The 21047-nt window shown below is 44.0% G+C and overlaps 1 protein-coding gene across 1 annotated transcript in view; it reads right to left on the reverse strand.

Moving 5' to 3' along the window:
• The window catches only part of Med27 (mediator complex subunit 27), a 187332-nt gene that overhangs the window by 119093 nt on the left and 47192 nt on the right, over positions 1-21047 (reverse strand). Inside the window, exon 3 of the mRNA XM_005321100.3 lies at positions 3864-3994. Within this exon, the coding sequence (XP_005321157.1) occupies positions 3864-3994 (131 nt within the window). The remainder of the gene's footprint in view (positions 1-3863; positions 3995-21047) is intronic.

A 21047-nucleotide genomic window follows, 5' to 3' on the forward strand; every position in this document is an offset into this window, starting at 1 on the left:
CTCAGGGGGGAACTGGAGTCTTCAAAGACTCCTACAGTTAAAGCCAAGTGCATTTGAAAAGCTAAAGTATCCTACAAATCTGCGTTCCTGCCACCCCTGTGGTCTCAGCTCAGCCAGGCAGAGCTGGGTAGAGGCCAGGGCTGGGGAGGGGCCGTGGTGTGCAGGAGCACCTAGGGCACATCCCTGGTTTCCTCTACTGCTTAGAAATAAACCTTTCCTCAGAATACTGGGGGTTTTATGTGAGAAAACTTGGAGCTCCCTCCACAAGATAAAGCCTCCATCTTTCCCAGGGTGGGTGGTGGAGAAAGCTGGCAGCGGCGGCAAGTCGGGCTCCCCTGGTGTGTCTCCTGTACCTTGCGTGGCCTTCCATGGGGTCCATCATTAGGACCTGGCCTTTGCTGTCATGATGTCCTGCTACTTGTCTGTTCCTCAGAGCTTCCTGAAGGCGAAGATTATTACATCTTTCTGGGAGGCCCGCAGAAAACATTTACTGAATAAATACGCAAATGGGGCTGGCCAGCTCAGCCAGTCCTTCCCTGAGCGGGTTCTTCCACCAGGGGAGCTCAGCTGGCCATTGCAACTAGGTGGCTTTAAAGTATGTCTGCACATTTTCTGACACTCTTTCTTCAAAAGGAGAGTTAACGACCCCCCCCTTTCAATGTCAGTAACACTTAATGGCTCATTTTTAATGAAGAGAACAAGTGCAAGTGACCCGTGCGTCTTCTGAGGCTAGGTCATGAAAAGAATAGCCTCCACCTGGTTCTCTCTGGCTGAGCTTGCTGCCTCTGGAGGATCCGGCCGCCATATCACAAGGTGCTCAAGCAGCCTGTGGAGAGGAACCACAGTCTCCTGTCAACAGCCGGCACCAGTGAGCAACCTGGGAAGCAGAGCTTCTGACCCAGTTGAGTCTTCTGAGGACTGTGGCCCTAGCCAGTTCCCCACAGCAACATGATGATAGACTGTAGACCAGAACCACCCAGACAAACCATCCCAGAGTACTGGTCCACAGACAGTGTGAGAGATAATGTGCACGTGGTTAAAATGCTAAGTTTGGGAGCAATTTGTTCTGTGGCAACATTTGAGAATTTGGGTCTTTTAAAGGGGGTTCAAGGGATTTCCTTGAATTTACGGAGTTAACGTCAGGTCTTATCATGCTTATAATAAAAATGTTGTGATTAGGAATCTATAGAATACAACCATAACCCCACTAACAATATGCAAATTCTAAAATCCCATAGATCAAATCATGCCACCTTAGACTAATAACTACCTTTGAGAATATTTATATTACAATATAATCCTTTGGGATTATATTGTAATATAATTTTCAAAATCATGTATATACAGAAAAAATCTGGAATTAATATCTACTGAAATTTTAGTAAGAACTTTTTTAGGATGACATTAGCTTTTTTCTTTCTTATAATCTTTGGGGTTTTTTAAAATCTACATTATGTATATATTACTACTATTTTATATATATATATTTTTTTTTTTATTTGAACTTTAAAAAGGGTTTTTATAACTCAGTAAGGCCAGTAGCTATATGGAATTTCTAGCTAACATCAAACACAATGAGTAACACACAAACACACAGTAGGTGTCCAACAAAAGTGCAATGAGAGTCTTAGCTGTACATCCTGCCACTGGATGTTAGTTTTATGAAGAGACTCCAGGATAATGTAAGCCCCAAAAGCTCCAAGATGTGAAAAAGCAGCAGTCAATTTTCTTAGGAAATAGGTGACTAAGTATAGGAAATCATTTCACTGTTGTATTCTTAGGACACACACACAGTAACTACTTTTCTCTTTGAAACTAAGTATTTTGAGTGATTTATTATAAATTTATAATGACAGTTGTGAATACCTCTCTCTCTTTCTTCCTTTGGCATCAGAACAGAGTCTGTTGATTGCCTTGGTGCTTAAAATAGTTTCTAAGTGTCCTCATAATAGCATGTCACCTGTAAACAGGTTTCAAGCCAATGCAAATTAACAAATGGTGAACAGATGGACTAAGAACTGACTTTTGTCAAGAGAGTTAGCAACAAACACATTTTGGCTCCAGTCTTACGGGACCATTAGAAAGTCTTTCACTCCTCGCCAACATCTTGCCTCAATAGACAATCCATGCATGGAAAATGACAAGTTACAAGGCCATCAGACTTCAGAGAGCTGCAGGTTGAGCTGTGCAGAACCCCCAGACCAACACGTAAGCAACAACAGAGTGCAAAGTTCCTCAAGAAGCTTTGGGCTTCTTTGGTCAGCTGCTTCTTGAGAAATATGGCACCCAGCACACACAACACTGGAGGACAATTTGCCCAGTTCCCTTGGCTGTGTTCATCCTGTCCAGGAAGTGAATGCAAAATGTGAGGGAAGTCTGGAGAGGTGTACATGGAGGTAGAAGAGTGCATTCCTGCTGGACAAAGGCCCAGGAAGCATCCCTGGGGCCACCCCAGCTCTTCCCCAGGTCATGTCCTGAGAGCCCTTTTTTGGCTACTCTACTTCAGCAGGCTCCCCTCCCACACCTTGCTCTTCTTTATTCCCTTCCACTGATTATAACTAGAAACTATGGTGCTAACTTATAAATTTGTTTAGAGTTTTTTTCCTGTCTACCCCCCACTCCCATACCACCACCACCCACTAAACAAAAGACTCCTGGAAGACTGTGTCCATCTTGCTCATGATTACATCTCCAGAGCATGGACCATGCCCCAGCACACAGTAGGCACAATAAATATTTGCTAACCAAGCAGAAAATAAATGAGATCTTCAGTAAGGGCAAACTATTAAGTCTTCTATGAAAATACTCTTTTGGGCAGGAAATGTAAAAATGTAGTTGTCCTTTAGTTCATAAGCAAAAGGAAGTCTAAGGACAGCAGGACAGTTGGATAATGTGCCTGAAGTCTATGCCCAGCCTTCTGGGGGTGTGTGGCCCCTCTTTATCAGCAAGGACTTTTCAACTGCATCATGGAGCAATCCTTGGCACACATCTCTTAGGGCTTCTGATACAAAATAACTTAACAGGTAAATGGATGAAACAACGTGGCATATTCACAAGAAGACATAGCAACAAAAAGTACAAACAGCCTGCTGAATCTAAAGATATTGAGTAGAAAAATATGGATACACTGGTCCCGGGCAGGCGCACCTCAGTAGTAGAACACTGCTCCTCATGCACAAGGCCCTGGGTTCAATCCCCAGCACAAACACAAGCTGACAGAGATGCCATGTTGTGCGGCTCCGTTTATATGAAGTTCAAGGGTAAGCAAACTGTTTCAGAGGCCAGGCTAGGGAGGAAGGCAGCTCAAGTACGCTGGGAACAAGGCGAGGAAGGGGCCTTTCCAGCTTTCTGGCAGTGGTAGTACGAGGAGGACCACATGTGTGAAAGAACTCACAGAGGTGTGTGCCCTAGGAACCTCGCTGAACCTGGCGCAGAAGGGCACATGGTCACTACCCAAAAGAAGCAGCAACCCAACTGCTTCCAATGCCAGCTCTAGCCGATTCTCTAGGTGTTCCTCAGCTGTCTCCTTTGCCAGATAAGGACAAGGGAAATCATATTCGGCCAAGTTTGGGACTGTGATAAGGAAACAAATGAAATGATAAGCTATGTGTCATCTAAAAGTCTTAGAAGGAAAGGTCACATACAAAACATGTAAACTACAAACTGCATTACAGCTGCTTCATAAAGATCTATGCAAAGGATGTTACCATAGCACTTGGTTTCTATTTCCACCATACTCCTTTGCATAGATCTTTGCAAGAAAGAAACAATTCTGAAAACAAAAATAACTTTCCAGCAGCTCAAAACAAGCACAATGTCCAGTTCACCCAAAAGGAAAGTTATTTTCCAAACCCATCACTCACTGAGGTGGCAGGACCAGGGTGGTGGGCTGTGCCTTTGGTCGACGCTTGGCAGACACTCCCATCTGGTTTGCAGACCGCTTCAAGGACTGCTGATTCAAAAGGCCAGATGCCAGGCCTGCGTGGTACTGCAACTACAGAGAAGAAGAAAACAAAGGGAGGAGGAAACAGCATCAGACCACCAAACGACACAGTCCCAACCTGCTCCACCAGTTCAGGAATATCATACCCAGCTACCAACATGCTGCTGCAAGGAATTTTTCCTAAAGAGAGAAGTGCATAAATAGAAAAGAAATATGGATAAGGTTGCTCATGATAGCATTGCACAATGATGAACACTGGACTTAACCAAACTGTCCAACAGTGAATTGGGAAAGCGGTTAAAATGTCAAAAGAACTTTACAACATCATTTTGTGGAATTAAAAATAATTTGCATGTAAATAGACAATTAAAATGCTAGCAGTATATTTCTAAATACTAGTAGGAATTGGGTAATTTTTCTTTATTTTTCACTATTATTCATATATTTTATGGAAATAATTTTAAAGCTTATGTCACTTAAAAAAATTAATAAGAGTCCAAGGTTTCCCTTAAAGAGACTTAGTTCTGAGAACTCATGTTATTATCATATCTTCCATATAATAAAAACCACAAAACTCGTGGCCTATCATAGTGAGCCACGAACACGCAACCATCACACACTCAAGTGCCATGCGGCTACTGTTTTCATGGTTAAGGTACCAGCATCAATCAGAAAGACAAACTCAGGACTATATCTGACAAAATGTATACAAATAGAGGCTCGTTGAGAACTAGTGAAGAAGTCAATACCATCTCCACTTACCTGTGACTGGAAACAAGTAGAAGGGAGGAAGCACATATTTTAAGTGGGCTCAGTGCCAGCATCCTTTGCTTTATTCCTGGACAAATTGCTGAGCTCTGAAGTTATAGGACAGATCACTTTACCCTCTACAGTATTTCACCTTCTCCATTGGAAAAGAGAAATGACACTGCCTATTTCTAAACCAAACAAGAAATTTTAAAAATCCACTTCAAGATAACAGTTTGTATAAAATGCACACATTTTAAGTGTATAGTTTAATAAGTTTTGGCAGAAGTATTTATCTGCATGACCAACACCCCAAATCAAGACATAGAAATCTTGCATCACTGCAGAGAGCTCCCTCACAGCCCCATGCAGCCAATCCCCCAACTCCTACCACCAGGACCTATGGATTTATAAAACTCATCATGCTCACTAATTGCCAAATAAAGCGTCTCTCCAGCTTGATATATAATGATGACTTTTTAATTCTGGGCTTTGTATTTTAGATCATAAGAGTTATCATCAACTCTTCACAATAAAATCAGCCTTGAAAGTTGTCCCAATTTTGAACCGATGTAAACAAAACACTCAAATGTGCAAATGTAAAGCTATGAATCTGGACTGAGACCATTTTTAACATCCAATGTTTCCTCCTCTCTTCTCAAATTAAGCAAGATCTTTCAAACATATATTTAGAATAAAGTAAGCGTACAAAGAGTAATTCATTCTAAAATTCTGATCAATTTCTTTTCAAACTGTTCTTCCTAGGCATAGATCTTCTTTGTCGTGTCAGCTGCTTACAGCTCATGGTAATGAAGCTGCTGACCACCACATATAAAGGGCTGGGCCCTGGATGCGAAGAGTAATAACATTCTAAAAAATAAATGGCCTCACCTAATGCCACTGGGCTGCACACAAACAGAGTGAAGAAAACAAAGCCAATTGAAATGATCTGCTCCTTGGAAGTGGCTATAAAAATGAAGATACCAGTGACCCAGCAAGACTGAAATGGCTGTATTTGGAGCATCCATACTGCTTCTTAACAGGCTCTTGATTTACTTGGTCGATTTGCTGTGCAGTCTATGGCTGCCCCACACAAGACAAGGATATATTGCCTTCATAATAAAAATGGAGCTCTTCTCAGGGTAGAAAAGGGGGGCATAATTTGCCTCTAACAACTCATCTTAGACCAATGAATTTTGTTCAAATTTGGTTTTCTCCTACAGATTTCTTAAATGGGAAATCAATGGAAGCAAGGGACAGTACAAGTTTGAAAGACAATGTTTCAAAATGTCAGCTGCCTGGGTTTCGATCTTCCCCACTAGAATTTGCAATGAGTGCAATATGCATGGGGCTTTATGGAATTTAAAGGGAAAGACGGCTTGGCAGGGCCCCTCCTGGCTCAAAGAATCATCTCTCCCTTTGGCTCTCCTTTGTCCATGCAAGCTCAACCATTCTACTCCTGCTGACTTGGAGAGGAAGAGTCCTGCAAACTATGCAGAGTGGCAGGGGGATTTTGCCCACCTGGCATCATTTGAATCGTCTGCTCAAACAAAACATAAAAGAGCAGAACTATACGCTAACTGCATCTGCCTTTTACAGGGTTCCTGTGCAGCCCACCATCTTGGAGGCCCTCAACCACAGCACAGCTCCCGGAGCCCATGTAGGTGGAGGGATGTCTCTTCCCCCAGAATGAAACTTGCCCTTGCAAGCTGACTCATAGTGATTAAGTGGCATTTGTTAATCATATATACGGATCCCAGTTTCCAGGAACACGGCTCCAACTGTCAAGATCTATAAGGGGCCCATTAAATATTAACCGGACCACCTTTATAATGGGAGAAAAGGTCAAAGTTAATAAAACTGACAGGCAGCTCCTGTCCAACAGGATTTATACATTATTCAAGCACCAAAAACTCTGTTCCATGAAGCTTGGTGTAGATCCGAAGAGAGTTTTGGAGACCGTTCCCTCGGCTCATCGTTCTAGAACAGCAGAAGGGAGCTCAAGGGAACCCACAACCAGCGTTAGGAACATATCACTCTACAAAACAGTGCCATCAGTTTCCGATTACAGGTTCTGTAATATTTTCTATAAAAATACATTTCAATAAACAATCTCCTCTCCAAATGTCTGTGGCGTGGAAACAGCTCTATTTCAAACAGCAACTGCTAAAGTTCTAATGTGATTTTCTAATCAAGATCATTTCACTAGCAGCAAGAGTAAAAGAAAAGAAATAAATCCATCTTTTTTTTTTCACTTCCTACCACTGCGGAGACAGAGTGTGTGCATGGCGAGCAGGACAGGGTCTTTACTCACCACAGGGCTGCCATGCCATGGCACAGCCCTGCAACACCCCAGAGCGCTCTAGAGTTTTGAGAGTATTTCTCCAGGTACAGTTCTGCTCTATTAATTTCAGCCTTCTATTTTCTATGAATGATGTAGGATTCTTCCATCAGTTCTCAACCTAAAGCCTTTTCTAATCAATTATATCTACTTATCCCCTCAACACCTAGGAAAATTTCAACACCTTATAATGACCTGAGGGAAAGACCAATTAGAATTAGGAAAATCTTGGTTTACTGTGTATTTTTTAAAGTACTGCTTGGTGATACTAAGCACGTGAGAAGCTCAAAGTGTCATCAGGTAGGGTCTGTAATATTTTCTATATGCCCAGCCAGCGAGCCTACGCAAGCATCCTCTTGAGAAATGTGCTCCTGGGCTTTGCTACTAGTAACTGCTATGTGATCATACATCTCACTTCCTTTTCTAGAAAACAAACATTATATTTTCCTCAAGAACCCATTAAATTCTAAAATTGAATTCCTCCGTGTTCCTAAAAAGGGCATTAAGCTTCACCATAAAGAGGTGAAGTGATATCCCTACTATATTCTTATAATAAGCTTAATACAACTTCCCTTGGGCAGCCTAGGTCTTTACAGAATCTTCTTGAAAGAGTCTAAACTGGTTTGGGGTATGCTCAGTGGTAGAAAGCTTGCCTGGAATGTAGAGGTCCTAGGTTTCCATCACCAGCACCGCCACCCCTCCCCCCATCCCCCACTTCAAAAAGAAAGTCTGAGCTCCTGGTGTCAAAATTGGATTGGGCTGGGGATATAACTCAGTTGGTGGAGTGCTTGCCCCCACCATGCACAAGGCCCTGGGTTCAATGCCTGGCACCATCAAAAAAAATTTTTTTATTAGCTTTAATAAGCTATGAATTATAGGGGCTGGGGATGTGGCTCAAGCTGTAGCGCGCTTGCCTGGCATGCGTGCGGCCCGGGTTCGATCCTCAGCACCACATACCAACAAAGATGTTGTGTCTGCAGAGAACTAAAAAATAAATATTAAAAAATTCTCTCTCTCTCTCTTCTCTCACTCTCTCATTAAAAATAAATAAATAAATAAATAAAAATAAGCTATGAATTATAATTAATGACATATACTGGAAGGAAATATGACAGAAAATGATAAAAACAGCATTCAAATGCAAGTTCTGGCTAAAATTTCAGATTCAAAATCAAATGAGCAACAAATTATTGCCCTTAGTTAGTTCTCCATTTGCTTGTCGGCCACATTGCTCTGAATGCTTCTACCTGCTCCAAAATAGATAAAGAAAACATTTTCATTTTCCAATGAACCTAAGTTTAAAAAGAAATTTGTCATGTTCAATATGCTAATTAAGCCAGTGGCATTCAATCAGACCCTGTACTTGGAGGTGACGTGCATGCTGGAACCTCCCAGGGGTCCATGCCACAGTGTCTCACCATATGCAACATCTTTCTACCAGTGCCATATGGCTGGAATCCCACTTTAAGAGAATTTGACATTCAAAAATCTCAAAACTTATAAACCAGAGCGATCAAGATCTGATTCTTCCCACTATAAAAAAAGCACTACTTCCTTCTCAAAGATTCACCAAAGGCCTTCTTTACAGAAGGGACAAGTGGGGGTGCTGAAAGAACTCTCCTAACCTAAAGGTATGTTTCACTTTATTTTTAAGAATTCACTTTATATATGTTTCTAAGAACATTAACAGTGCACTGGTACTGCCATAACCGAATCCTATGGACAAAGAACAGGACAGAACTAAGCTCTAACACACTGTAGGAAGCTTAGATCAGGGGCCCTCAGGACAGAAAAAAGAAATCAGGAGGGCAAGGACACCTCCCACCCCACACCCCCAGTCCCCCATGTAAGTCACTCTGGGCCAATTCCCTCTCCAAACACATGGCTCCTATTGTCCTGGGACAGAAGAAAGGCGGCCTGTGCTATTTCCTTGGCCAACTGTGACACTGGCCACCCAGGAAGACCAGGAGAGTGCAGACCTTGTTGTTGGTTCCTCAGGGATCCCGCTGCACACAGTGGCTGCTAGGCAGATTGAAGGTTAGTCAGACTGCTCGGGCCTGGCCTGGCATTCTCGCCTATCCAGAGGACAGACTTGCTCCATCCAACAGTCCTCTTACCACTGGCCTCTTCCAGGATCGGAAAAGGAGAGAAGCCAACCCCACTTCACTCATCTCCATTTTACATGCGGAGGCTCCAGCCTTAAAGAGGTCATTGCCCAAGGTCACACACATCTGAAGGAGGAGGTGGGCCACCCAGGACTCACCTCACATGTGAGGAACTAGCACTTGTCATGCCCACTTAAGCAATGACACCTGGTGATTCCTTCTGGACAGGAAACTACATCAGGTGAGTGTCACTCACTCTGGCAGCTCTTGTCTATGCCCTTTGCCTGGCCTCTCGTAGGCCCTGATATGCTGCAGGCTCTCCCCACTACTAACTGCATCAGGTGCAAGGTGGTGAGTTGGCAGAAGTTTTTGTTTTTAATAATTCTTCAGATATTGATGGACCTTTATTTTATTCATTTATTTATATGTGGTGTTGAGAATCGAACCCAGAGCCTCACACATGCTAGGCGAGTGCTCTACCACTGAGCCACAACCCCAGTCCCTTGGGAGAAGTTTTAAATCTCATTGTTTTAAGGTCTTATTATTCAGCATTAAAACCTTTGAGAAAAAAAAATTATGAAACCATAGGAACTTCAATACTATCAGAAAATCAAAATTCTACTCTTGGCTGTAACATATTCAATGTTTTTAGCAGCTTTGATGATGCTTCCTAGTTATTGTTCTAAGATGGAGCAACTGTGTTACTGCTAATGGGCTGTTTTTACTGGAGAATTTTCTTTGAGATTTCATGTTAAACATAATGATAGCAACAAGCAAGGACATCGGTGCTACTTTGCCCCTGCAAATCAGTGACCAAAACAGCTGGCTAGTACAAGTCCACTGAAAACACTTTCAAGGAACATGCAGAAACCCATAATCACAATCTAAGAACATGTGACACCTAGACTGATGCATGCCACACACAACTGGGTCAAGTCGCCCTGCACAGATGTGTGTGGTACACTGGAGGTGACAGGGGCGTGGTGCTAATCTGAAATTCCCATTCAGTCATTATTTCCCCAAGCCATTAGATTTCAACTAGAACCAAGATTCGTGTAAAACCAGGAACACTTCGTCATCACTTTGAGTCGCAAAGACCTTTGCCCCTCATTACGGAAACACATTTTGTTTCCAGCTAATGAGTAAGAGCCCTGTATTACAATAAAGCTCTGGTTCCTTTTCTGAGAAAAACTTTAAGCAAAAAAAAACAGGCGAGCTTGCCTGGTATTGTCTGTGCCAAGGAAAACAACTACAGAAAAATACCCCAAATCTAATTGTTTTGCTTAGATTTTAATCTAAATACCAGATAATGATATTAGCTTGATTTTTTCTTTTATCTCCCAACACTTCTTTCAAATAGCCAATAGTTGTTAAAAAAAAAAAACTCAAATTTGAGCTTGTATATGTAAATAATCTTTTTAGTTGCTCAAAACAGTACCAATAAACCATACAAAGGAAGCCTCCAATTTATTTGCCTATTTGTTCTCCACTGGGAAGCTGGGTTTGGGGCCCTTCAATTACCATGAAAGCAGCACACCCAATCAGGGCTGTGCTTCCTTGCTCAACTGTGGCATGATTTACTCACTAAATGCCATCTGGGTTTCTTTTCTTCCTACATATTAATCCTCAAATGTCCAAACTTCAAAAGATACCAAAGAAGTAAACAGACAGCAATCTTTTCCTTTCTGAATAGTGACAATGTTTAGGTTGTGCAGAGCTGTTCCACTGGAACTTCCCTGAGTTCACAGGTTTATTAATAGGTCTTTCTCCACAACTGCTCCTGTTTACACTACAGCTGTAGCATGCTATCGTGCTTCCAAAATGCCAATCAGCTAGGAGACACATCACTCATGTAGCAGAACAGATTCATTAACAAAGCAAACTGTGAATGTGGCTAAAAATGGAGGAGCAGCCCTTGTGAGATGTCTGTAAGGGAGAGAAAGCAGCTTAAAGAGAGAGGCAAGAGCAGGCAACACAAGAGAAGATCAACTAGGGGACCTAGAACCCTGTCGTCCTGCCCCACATCAGCCAGCCCTCCTTGTCACATCAGGCTCTCATCAAGATGCCCCACAAGGTCTCAGAGAGCAGCGTACACAGCCCCAAAGAAAGATCACTGGACAGCAGCCTAGTGCTAGGGGCTGAAGATTCTGTCCCCGTTAAACTCTCCTATCAAAGGACAGTCCCCAGTGAGATGGAGTTTGGAGTAGCATTATTTGGGAACTAACGTGGGGTAGATGAGGTCTTATTCAAAGAGGAAGAGGCCAGATTTCTTTCATTCCATGGGGTAAGGACATAGCGAAAGGTGGCCAGCTACAAACTTGGAAGAGGACCCTCACCAGATACCAAATCTGCTGGCACCTTGATCTTGGGCTTCCAGAACTTGGCCTCCAAAACTGTGAAAAACACATGTAGCTTATGCCACTCAGTCTACTCTATTTCTTTACAGCAGCCCAACCCTAAGACACATGGCCACTTAGGAACATGCAGGCAGGAAACAGAAAAGGGTTTATAGCAAAATTTGACAATGCAGTCATAAGAGCACTATAAGGGATCACTGAAGGGTGGTGACAAGGATGAGGGTAACTCCCCTGAAAAGGGACAACATGGCAGGCTAGTTTGTATGTACACCTATGAGAGGAAGAAGTCCAAGTAAGATGAGACATCAAGTCCCCACTGCCAATAAGCCTGAACCACCCCAAAATAATCACCACTGACATCTGAGACTTCTGTACCCAAGAAAGGGGAAGGCATATATGATGTTTCTCTGTTACTGATCGAAGGCCAAAGTAGCACAGAAGACGACACAACCAGAATTATTCCTAGCTAGACTGCCAGAAATGCAAAATACTAGTTTTTTTAAAATTTTTTGTACTTGTAGATGGACAGAATGCCTTTATTTATTTTTACATGGTACTAAGGATCAAACCCAGTGCCTCATACATACCAGGCAAAAGCTCTGCCACTGAGCTACAGCCTCAGCCCATGCTAGTTTTTAAATAAATAACTTAATGCCTGGATCAACAGTGTGAGAGCAAGTTTACAATTATGCCCAAGGTCCCTTCTGACACTGAAATGCTATGATAGCATAAAGATTCCTCTATGAAAACGCACTGTGGGCTTGACTTCTCAGTGTAAAAATCAACACTGGTAGAATTCAAATGTACTTATGAAATGCAAACATTTTACTAGTCACCACAAGTCCCCAATGAAGGCAGCCAGCGAGAAGGTTGAGAAAGGGCCCCTGATGGTTTCTGGTACAAAAGCTGCCCAAGCGCTCACATGGTGATCCGTGTAGTACTTTGTTATTCTTCCCCAACACTTACAGGTGAGGCATGGGGAAGAACCAGCATTCTAAATAACAGATCTGACCCTGGATATTTTTCCCCCAAGAGAAAATAAGAGATTTTCAACCAAGAAATGAGTAAAATGAAAACCAATGGACACTTCTACATCTCACAAATTCTAAGCAGTGATCATTTGCAAAGTTATTTAAACTAGTAAGCATGATTTTTTCAAAAATTACCAATTTGATAAGAATAAAATTATAATTAAATTATCATAAACTTCTTCTTTTATGGGTAGTGCAAGGAAGGGTTGGCTCCCTGGGAGCTAAGAATGTGCTCTACGGGCCTCCTGGACATTTAGATTTCATAGGGGAGCTTCCTGAACTCCTTTCCTCCAGGGTCATGAAATACCTGCTTCTTCTGCTTGAAGCACTAAGTCCAGGAGTCAGATGCAGCCCCACTAGCTTCCCCACCTTCCTCCATAAACCCAGAGTCCATTAGGAGGCAATAGCTCAGGTCAGGGATCTGATGGACACTCATCTACCCCTGGTAACTGGAGACAGGAAGCAGGAAGCGGTAGGCAAGAAGGAAAGGCAGTGCAGAGAAAAATCAGACAGAAATAAGGGAGCCAGAAAGCCACCAAATGGGAAAGATATACAACTATGATATCAAAACAGCTGGAGGTAACAGGTAGAAGTGAGAGGACAGCTGCTTCACTTGGAGGAATGCAAGGCCAGCGATGGGAGAAAGCACTTTATTATTGATCATTTTTTACAACTGCAATATTGCTTCAGGAAAATGGAAAATGAGGCCTGATGGCTCAGGACCACCAGGAGGCATTGGGTGCAAGGAAGCAACTCCTTCCTCTGCACTCTGCCAGGACACAGCAAAGGCTGAACTCAGGGGCAGTAAGCTGGCCAGTTCCACAAAGGCCATCTCAGGTTCCTTCTCCCATCTGATCCTGGTTCTTCATTAGCCCCATGAGAAGAGCTATGTCTACCCGGCAAGCCCCGAGTGTTGCCATGTTTACTGAGCACATTGCTTGAGGGGACTTTAAAGGGTTTTCTTTTCTTTCTATCCATGGAAGAAGGCACTGCCGGCCTCCCTTCCAAGTGCAGAAGACAAAGAAGGGCTGTTGTTGGAATGAAGTAATATGATGTTCACCAAAGTACCCAGCACAGAGCCCAGCACTCTGCAGGCAGGCGCACCGAAGCTGCTCTCGTGATCTTCAGGAGTGGCAGTGCCCAGAAACTCCCTCCTCCAACAAAACTGATTAGAGCGATCAGTTTTTAATCAAATGTCACCCAAAACATGTCAGATAATAAATTGGTAAGTGTAATGGAAAAAAGGAAAAATGCACCCACTGGGCGCTCTGAATGAGTAGCTGTATTGAGAAGGAAACAACTCGAAATTTTTCCCACACAACTGAGAAAGATGATCTATCACATGGAGATGCTGATCCTGAGCCAAAGTCTCAATAAAAGGAAGGACAACGGCCTAAGGCTTGCAGAAAGCCCTGTGGGCACACTAAATGAAAGGTGACCCACAGGAGTAGCTGGAAGCCCCTCCAACAAACTGTGGAGGAGGCTGCTCTCTTACTCTAAAACAACCTGACCACCCAGAAAACGGGCTCAACCTTGAGGCGTGACACAGTCAGGTTAAGGAGCATTTCTTACACACTTAGCAAAGTACCAGGATGAGAAGGTCAGGCCTCAGCAGACTGCTATGCACAGTCTCTTCTTCTGCAGGAAGAAACCTGAGTCCTGGCTCTGTGTACACAGGAGGAGGAGGAAAGGCACAGGTGTTGGCCTATGTAGCAGGATTTTCCCATGCAAAACACAGGGCTGCGAGCGTTTCCCCTTGGTGAGGGGAAGTCACATTTACTAATGATGGGAATATTTTTGGTTTAAAACAAACAATAGATGAGAGTGAATCTCCTACTGGATACTCAACATGATCTAGGCAGAGGAGGCGTTCTGCAGTTCTCAACTAGGAGTGTGGGTGTGTAGTCATCTGGAGACACAACAGAGGCCCCTTCTAAGCCTGTGCCCTGGGCAGGCCACTCCACTGCCCCAAGCCACAGCTCTCTTCTCTCTCTGTGGTGACGCTGCTGCTCAACACTGCCAACTGCTCCAGAAGAACCTGGAGTGATGAGGGTGAGGCGCATGAGGAGTGCTGAGTAAAGTGGCTGCGTGAGGACACGATCGAGGTGTGCGAGCTCTGGGTGCCATGAGCAGGCTGAGGCTGTCAGGCCATTAACAACCAGGCCACGCCAATAACCAGAAGGCCTTGCTTCTGAAAAGTACCTTAGGACTTAGGAGCCATGGACCCATCAAAAGCAGGTCTGTCCGGGCACAGTGGCGTACGCGTGTAATCCTAGTGACACAGAAGGCTGAGGTAGAAGGACTGCAAGTTCAAAGCCAGCCTCAGCAATTTAGCAAGAACCTATCTCAAAATGAATCCATAAAAGGGCTGGGGATGTGGATCAGCAGTTAAGCACTCCTGGGTTCAACAAATCCAGGTACAAAAAAAAAAAAAAAAAGGTCTGATTTTGATGGGCTTGAGGGAAGGGACGCACACGGGATGGCTAGACTGTAAAGAGCTGAGCCCCATACTGCCCCAGATGATGAAGATGACCATGACACTTGGCTGTGCTATGCAAACTTTCTAAAACCTGCTGTGAAGAAAAAAAACCAAGCAACCAAAATGAGGATCAGCAATAGCCAATGGGAAGGTCTACAAAGGAAGATTAATAACACATCTGTTACCAACCACATTCATCCAGAGAAGAGCTTAGATATTGGGAAGTAGCCTTCTTTGGCAGAAGCGAGAAGATAAGAATAGGCAGTCAGTACCACAGCTAATGTTTCATTTTGTCCATAACACTTTAAAAAAAAAAAAAAAAAGACTACTTTTCTCTTTAAGTGCCTGGGAGGTGAGAACAGAAGCTTGCTTAACCAGACACCTTCCCAAAGTGCCTCCTGCAGGGCTGACTGCTGTGCATTAGAGCAAAGCTTCTGTATCTGCCTTTACTCCTCTCCCAACTGCCTGCCACAGGAGCCCCAGAGGTCGCACAGTCTTAGCACCAGGGGCTATGTAGGTGAGTGACAACTATCTGCAAGAACAGGATGCTGTGATGGAGTCAGCGCTGCTCCTAGAAGGCCCCGGCCTGCCTAGAACATAAGCTCCCTAGAGCAGATCCGCCCCCAGTCCTCACTGTACATCCCAGTGAGTGAAACAGGGTTTGGCCTAACCATAAAATGACAGCAATAACATGAGCTGCTACATACACAGGGTTCCTGGTGAACGAGCCACTAGTCTACTTCTTTTAATTCAATTCATCTGTACAACTGCTATGTGAGATTAAGTGCTACTGTTATCATCTCTATTTCATTGATGAGGAAACTGAGGCACAGAAAGCTACCTGGAAGGGTCAGGACTGGAATCTGGACAGCCTGGCATCAGGGACCCTGCTCTGCAAGCACTACACCTAACCAGCTATCCAGAACTTAGTGTGCTCTCAAAAACAGTCTTTAATTTAATGAGTAAGCAAATATCTGTCTAGTGGGAGGCAGAGGAGATATGAAGCTTCAAAGTATGTTAAGAATTTAAATTCTGAACCAGGGGATGGTGGGGACTTAATGTCCCTCTAGTTACTAAGTTAGGTCTCAGGGTACAAGAAGTCACACTCATGGGGCTGGGATTGTGGTTCAATAGTAGAGCGCTCGCCTCATGTGGGTGGGACCCGAGTTCAATCCTCGGCACCACATAAAAATAAAGGCATTGTGTTGTGTCCATCTACACCTAAAAAATAAATATTTTTTTTTTAAAAAAAGAAGTCACACTCAAGTTACCTGGTTGGTAAGGATTTTTTGTGAGGCTCTTAGGGAAGCAGAGAGGTGTCCACAATCAAGCTTCGAGACAGAAGGGAATATGGCTCACACAGTCCAGGATGGCTTGCTCCCATGGATCCTGGCCCCAGGCTCCCTCTCCACTGTGGCTTCCAGCTCTACACAGCCAACCATCTTTGAATGGTCCTGGCTCTCCCCAGCCTCCCAGGGTGACTGGGGAGTGTGAGAGCTGAGGCCAGAGCACCTATGCATCACTCACTGCCTCCTGGTGTCACATACCCAGAACAGAAGACAGGGCTAGAATATGTCAGCTCAGAGCCAGAATTCCTTTTCAAAATGTAAAAATGCAGAGAAGCTCTGAAAGTCAAAATCTTTATCATCAACTTAGGAGCCAGAACTCATGTGGCAGCAAAACCTGACACAAACTGATGTGAATCTATTTAAATCTTAATTTGTCTCACTTAGTGTGAAACGTCAGACATTTTTGTCACACAACATTTGATTACAGGGTACTGACCCAGACATTACTGGAGAAATGAATGTGGCATATGAACCACGCCACCTTTCCAAAATATAAAATATTCTAAAATCTAAATGTCTGACTCACAAAGCTTTGGGGAGGGAGTGTGAACCTCTGCCATGCAGTGGATGGTAGGGGAGCCAGGAAGACTGCTCATGCCAGCTGAGCCTCATCTGCATCAGAATCATCCAGAGCGCCCACCAGAAATCCAGATTCCAGGGTCCAGTTGAAAATCTGCTAGATGGGAATTTCTTTGAGGAGCCCAGAAAACAGTATTGTAACAAGCACCCCATGAGCCACACTAAAATCTGAAGACCATTGTAGTATAATCTCCAAAGATATTTGCTGTCTCATGGATTGGTTCAGAGAGTGAACATTTAATTTACTCAGAAGCCACAAAAAGTATATTTTGGAGAAAAATCTTGGCCAGTCACAAGGATACAGCTCTTGCTTGCTCACCACATGGATTTAGGGTTAGAGACATGGATGCCCCATGCTTCCAGTATGTTCCACCTTTCCAACTGATATCAGAAGTTGGATCTTTTTGTTGCATATCCTTTCTGGGGGGGAAAGGATGAGGACAGAGACTGAGGAGCTTTTGGAATTTTGGTACCCTACTCCAGTGCTAAGCTACACTTGATTAAGCAAACACAGAACATGCATTGCAAGAGTCCTTAAATAGTTAAATTTTCAATCTTTATAAAAAAGAAAATCCATCAGATGTGATTGATAAGTGTACTTTTTAAAACTAAGGGTAAAAAAAGTGAAGATTGGCAACATTTTTCGCCATATAATTTGCTTTCTTTGCCTTTTTCCACAGCACTGCACATAAATCAAAGAAATGTTAAAGAGGCCCATATATCACCAACTGGCATTTCAAAACTGTTTACAAAGTCTTTAACAGACACAGGACAGAATCTGAAAAACCATGACCAGGGAGGCTAAAATTAAAGGGAGAAAATTAACTCAAACACTGACAGAGAGTTAATTAAGTTTACAAATAATTCTCCAATGAGCAAATTATGATATTTAATAAGTACTGCCTTGGTGAGGCAGGGTTACAAAATATAGAGGGGCTAGGTAGGGAGACAAGCCAACAGAGTTTTTCAAACAAGAATAATGTATATTTGAACAAGCTGCCTTTCTATGATTAAGCACAGAAATCTGGGAACAAGGCAGGGGAAATGATGTTTTAATAAGGTTGGAAACAGGCTTGTGAGCTGCATTTCACATTACCCTTGCACACAAAGGGGGAAGCAGGGGCATGATCCAAAAGCCTCAAGGTATACAGGCCAATATGCATGGGCCAGGGTTATGGTTGAGGCAGAGAGGTAGAGGGAGGTGGACTGGAAAGGCCATGTTTCTTAAATGGAAAATTCAAGGACTTCCCAAATGCAGGTGCCTTAACTTGGTGGCCAATGCCCTGGTTTTCAAAGCAAGGGAGAGATGTGAGGAGGCTCCACACCTCTCTGTCTATCTGAGCAGGGCGCAGGCTGGCCAACGGGGGAGTGTGGGGAGCACTCTACCTGCACCCCAAAGTAGGGCCACTGCATGGGGAGCAGGTACCGAGGCCACACTCCCCCCTAGCCCAACACTAAAGGGTCTCTGCTTCTTTGTAAAGCCCAGCTTTGAACACTGCCATCGCTCTGCAGAAGAGTGAACTGCTGAACTGCTGAGAGCCACACAGCCAGAGGGCGTCCTGGAGAGAGGGCTAAACCCGCACAGGAAGAGAGGCAAGGACAGAGCTTTCCTCTCCGGAGCTGGAAGCTCCCTCCTGCTGCATCTAAACCCCTTCTTAGAAGGTCTGCTAGGGACCCAGGACACCACTGCCTGTTACAAATCAGCAACGTGCAGATGTCTGCGCAGATGTCTTCCAGTCGCGTGATGAAAAGGAGGCCCTTCGTGGAAACGCAGAGCCATTATATCAATGCGTACTTCTTAAAATCAAAGTCAAGATGCTATGAACCCATGTGCAAAACAGAGTCCTGTTCAAACATGCTCCCCCTGAGCCACTGAAATGATGGGAAAGAGACAAACACAAAGGTAGGAGCCTACAAGGACAAAGAGAACAGGAGCTGAGATAACCATGGAAAGAAAGGTCAATTGAATTTTAGAAGACAGGAAGCTGATGGGCCAGCACTACCTCAGCAGAGAGAAGTCCACCGAAGCCTGGTGTACAAGGGGAGCGCTGGGCTGAGGGGGGGAGAAGTCAAGAACAAGCTGGACCACACTGCAGATTTCCAGAGGAGGAGGGAGCTCAGGCACCCTGTATCAAGGAAGGCTGGGTGTAGGGCAGGGTGAAAACAAGTGGCTGGGATAACTCTTTTTTAAACACCCAGATCCCCATTCATATCAGGTGCCATGTGATGTCCTCCCTGGAGAGACTGATCTAGAGAGGTCCAAGGTTCAAGGGCACCTGAAAACAACAGGTACATCTGCACAACAGATGGTGAAGACACCCCATAACCCAACTTTTACAAAGAGGAAGAGCAATTCTAGTACACTGTTCGGCTCAGCCTACACGTGTCCACAGTGCAACAAAATAAGAAGACAGATGTGGGCGGGGCAAGGACTGAATGCCCACCTTCCACAGCGGAGCCCCATGACAGCTAAAATAGCAGTGGAGGCCAGTCACCTAGGAACAGGCAAGAACCCAAAGAAGCAGCTGAAAGAATAAAAGGAGTCACCTCTGAGAAATGGGTTTGGGAACCATTAAGCAAGGGATCTATGCTCCTGTGACAAATCTCATGGTATTACTTATTTGCCTTTTAAACTCTGTGTTTGTATTCTTTTGATGAAAATAAACATTATGCTGGGGAAAAAAACCTGAGTGTAAAAGCAGGTCCTGAAAAGGTGAGCCACGCCCACTGCCCCACTGTGCTCATCACCTGGGGCTATTAGTTTACTACAGCAACACTTAATTTTATCTCAAGCTTTACTGCACAGTTAAAGGTTTCTACAATAGCAGATGCCTTCCCTCCCACACATCAATTAATTTGCAAATTCACTCAGGTTGTAGAGATAATGAGGTGCTGAGCTTCTCCACTAGTGAGTGCTGCCATCAGAAGGTGGAGGGGGTGGGTGCGCAGGAGCTATCATGACACACTAGCCCAAGACCCAGCCCTGGCTGCAAACAGATGCAGAGAACATAATGGAAACCAATGAAAACTGGAAAAGGATGGAAAATTCTAGAAACACTGAGACATACTGTCTCATGAATAAAATTGTGGGTTTTTTTCGGCTCCCATTCGGTGTTTACAGAGAAAGTAAACTTTTTGAAAAGAAATGATGCGCCACTCTGGATCAACTTTGGTCCGCAATTTGCCAAAACCACCTACCAAGCCCACACATTTGATTTTTTTTCCTTCTTCCTGAAAGAGCTGAAGTGAAGTAACCAATGTTGTTTCAAAACACAGGAGTCGAAAATAGTCATGTTGTGCCTGTCCTGCCAAAGAACTGTCTCTTTCTTCCTTTACACTAAGCTCTTTTTTTAATGACCTAAATGATGAGATGAACAAGAAGACATTCACCTATGCAAACACGAGGTGGTGGCAAGTCTCAGGAGGGAAGAGGGGCCACTTGTCTCAGTTCTCCTGGTCCCCTTGGCTCCAAGGAAGACTGAGTCTTCTCCTGCCCTCCTCCTTGGCCTCCCCTGCCCCCTCTACTCACAGCAGGTAACCCAGCCACCCTCTCTTCCTGGGCAGGGCCTGGCCTGCCCTCCACAGCAAGCCCTCCTCTAGGTCTGTAATAAATTGTCTGGGTGTGAGTAAGCATTTCAAAGGCCTCCTACCTTGAGAATTCACCTTCCCAACAAATCAAACAGACTCTACAGCAGCCTGATGGGTAGCAACCTATTTTCTTCCTCACAATTGGTCCAGAACAGAAGTAAGAACCTCACTCAAATAGTTTTCATTCTCCACCAGGCAAAAGCAGGCTCAGGCACGGAGCTGTGTTCATCTCTATTAGGAATGCCCATCACAGTCTCTGGATTTTTGAGGACAACAATTTTCTTTACACGATTATGAAAGCAATCCAAAGTTCCCCTGACATTTTCTGACCCAGCATTGTCTGTAAAGGGCACAGGTTAACAATGTTTAAGCAAAGATCACATACAATATATAAATCATGACGATTCCTGGGACATTGTTTGGTCCTGGGCTTCGGAAAGAAACTGCTTTTCTTTTCACTTGCACTTCATACTGGGCTCAAAAGCACCATTAAAATGCCAGCAAAGGCATTTTTGGATCTACAATCAT

This window comes from Ictidomys tridecemlineatus, chromosome 4, assembly GCF_052094955.1.
Source record: "Ictidomys tridecemlineatus isolate mIctTri1 chromosome 4, mIctTri1.hap1, whole genome shotgun sequence".
NCBI lineage: Eukaryota > Metazoa > Chordata > Mammalia > Rodentia > Sciuridae > Ictidomys > Ictidomys tridecemlineatus.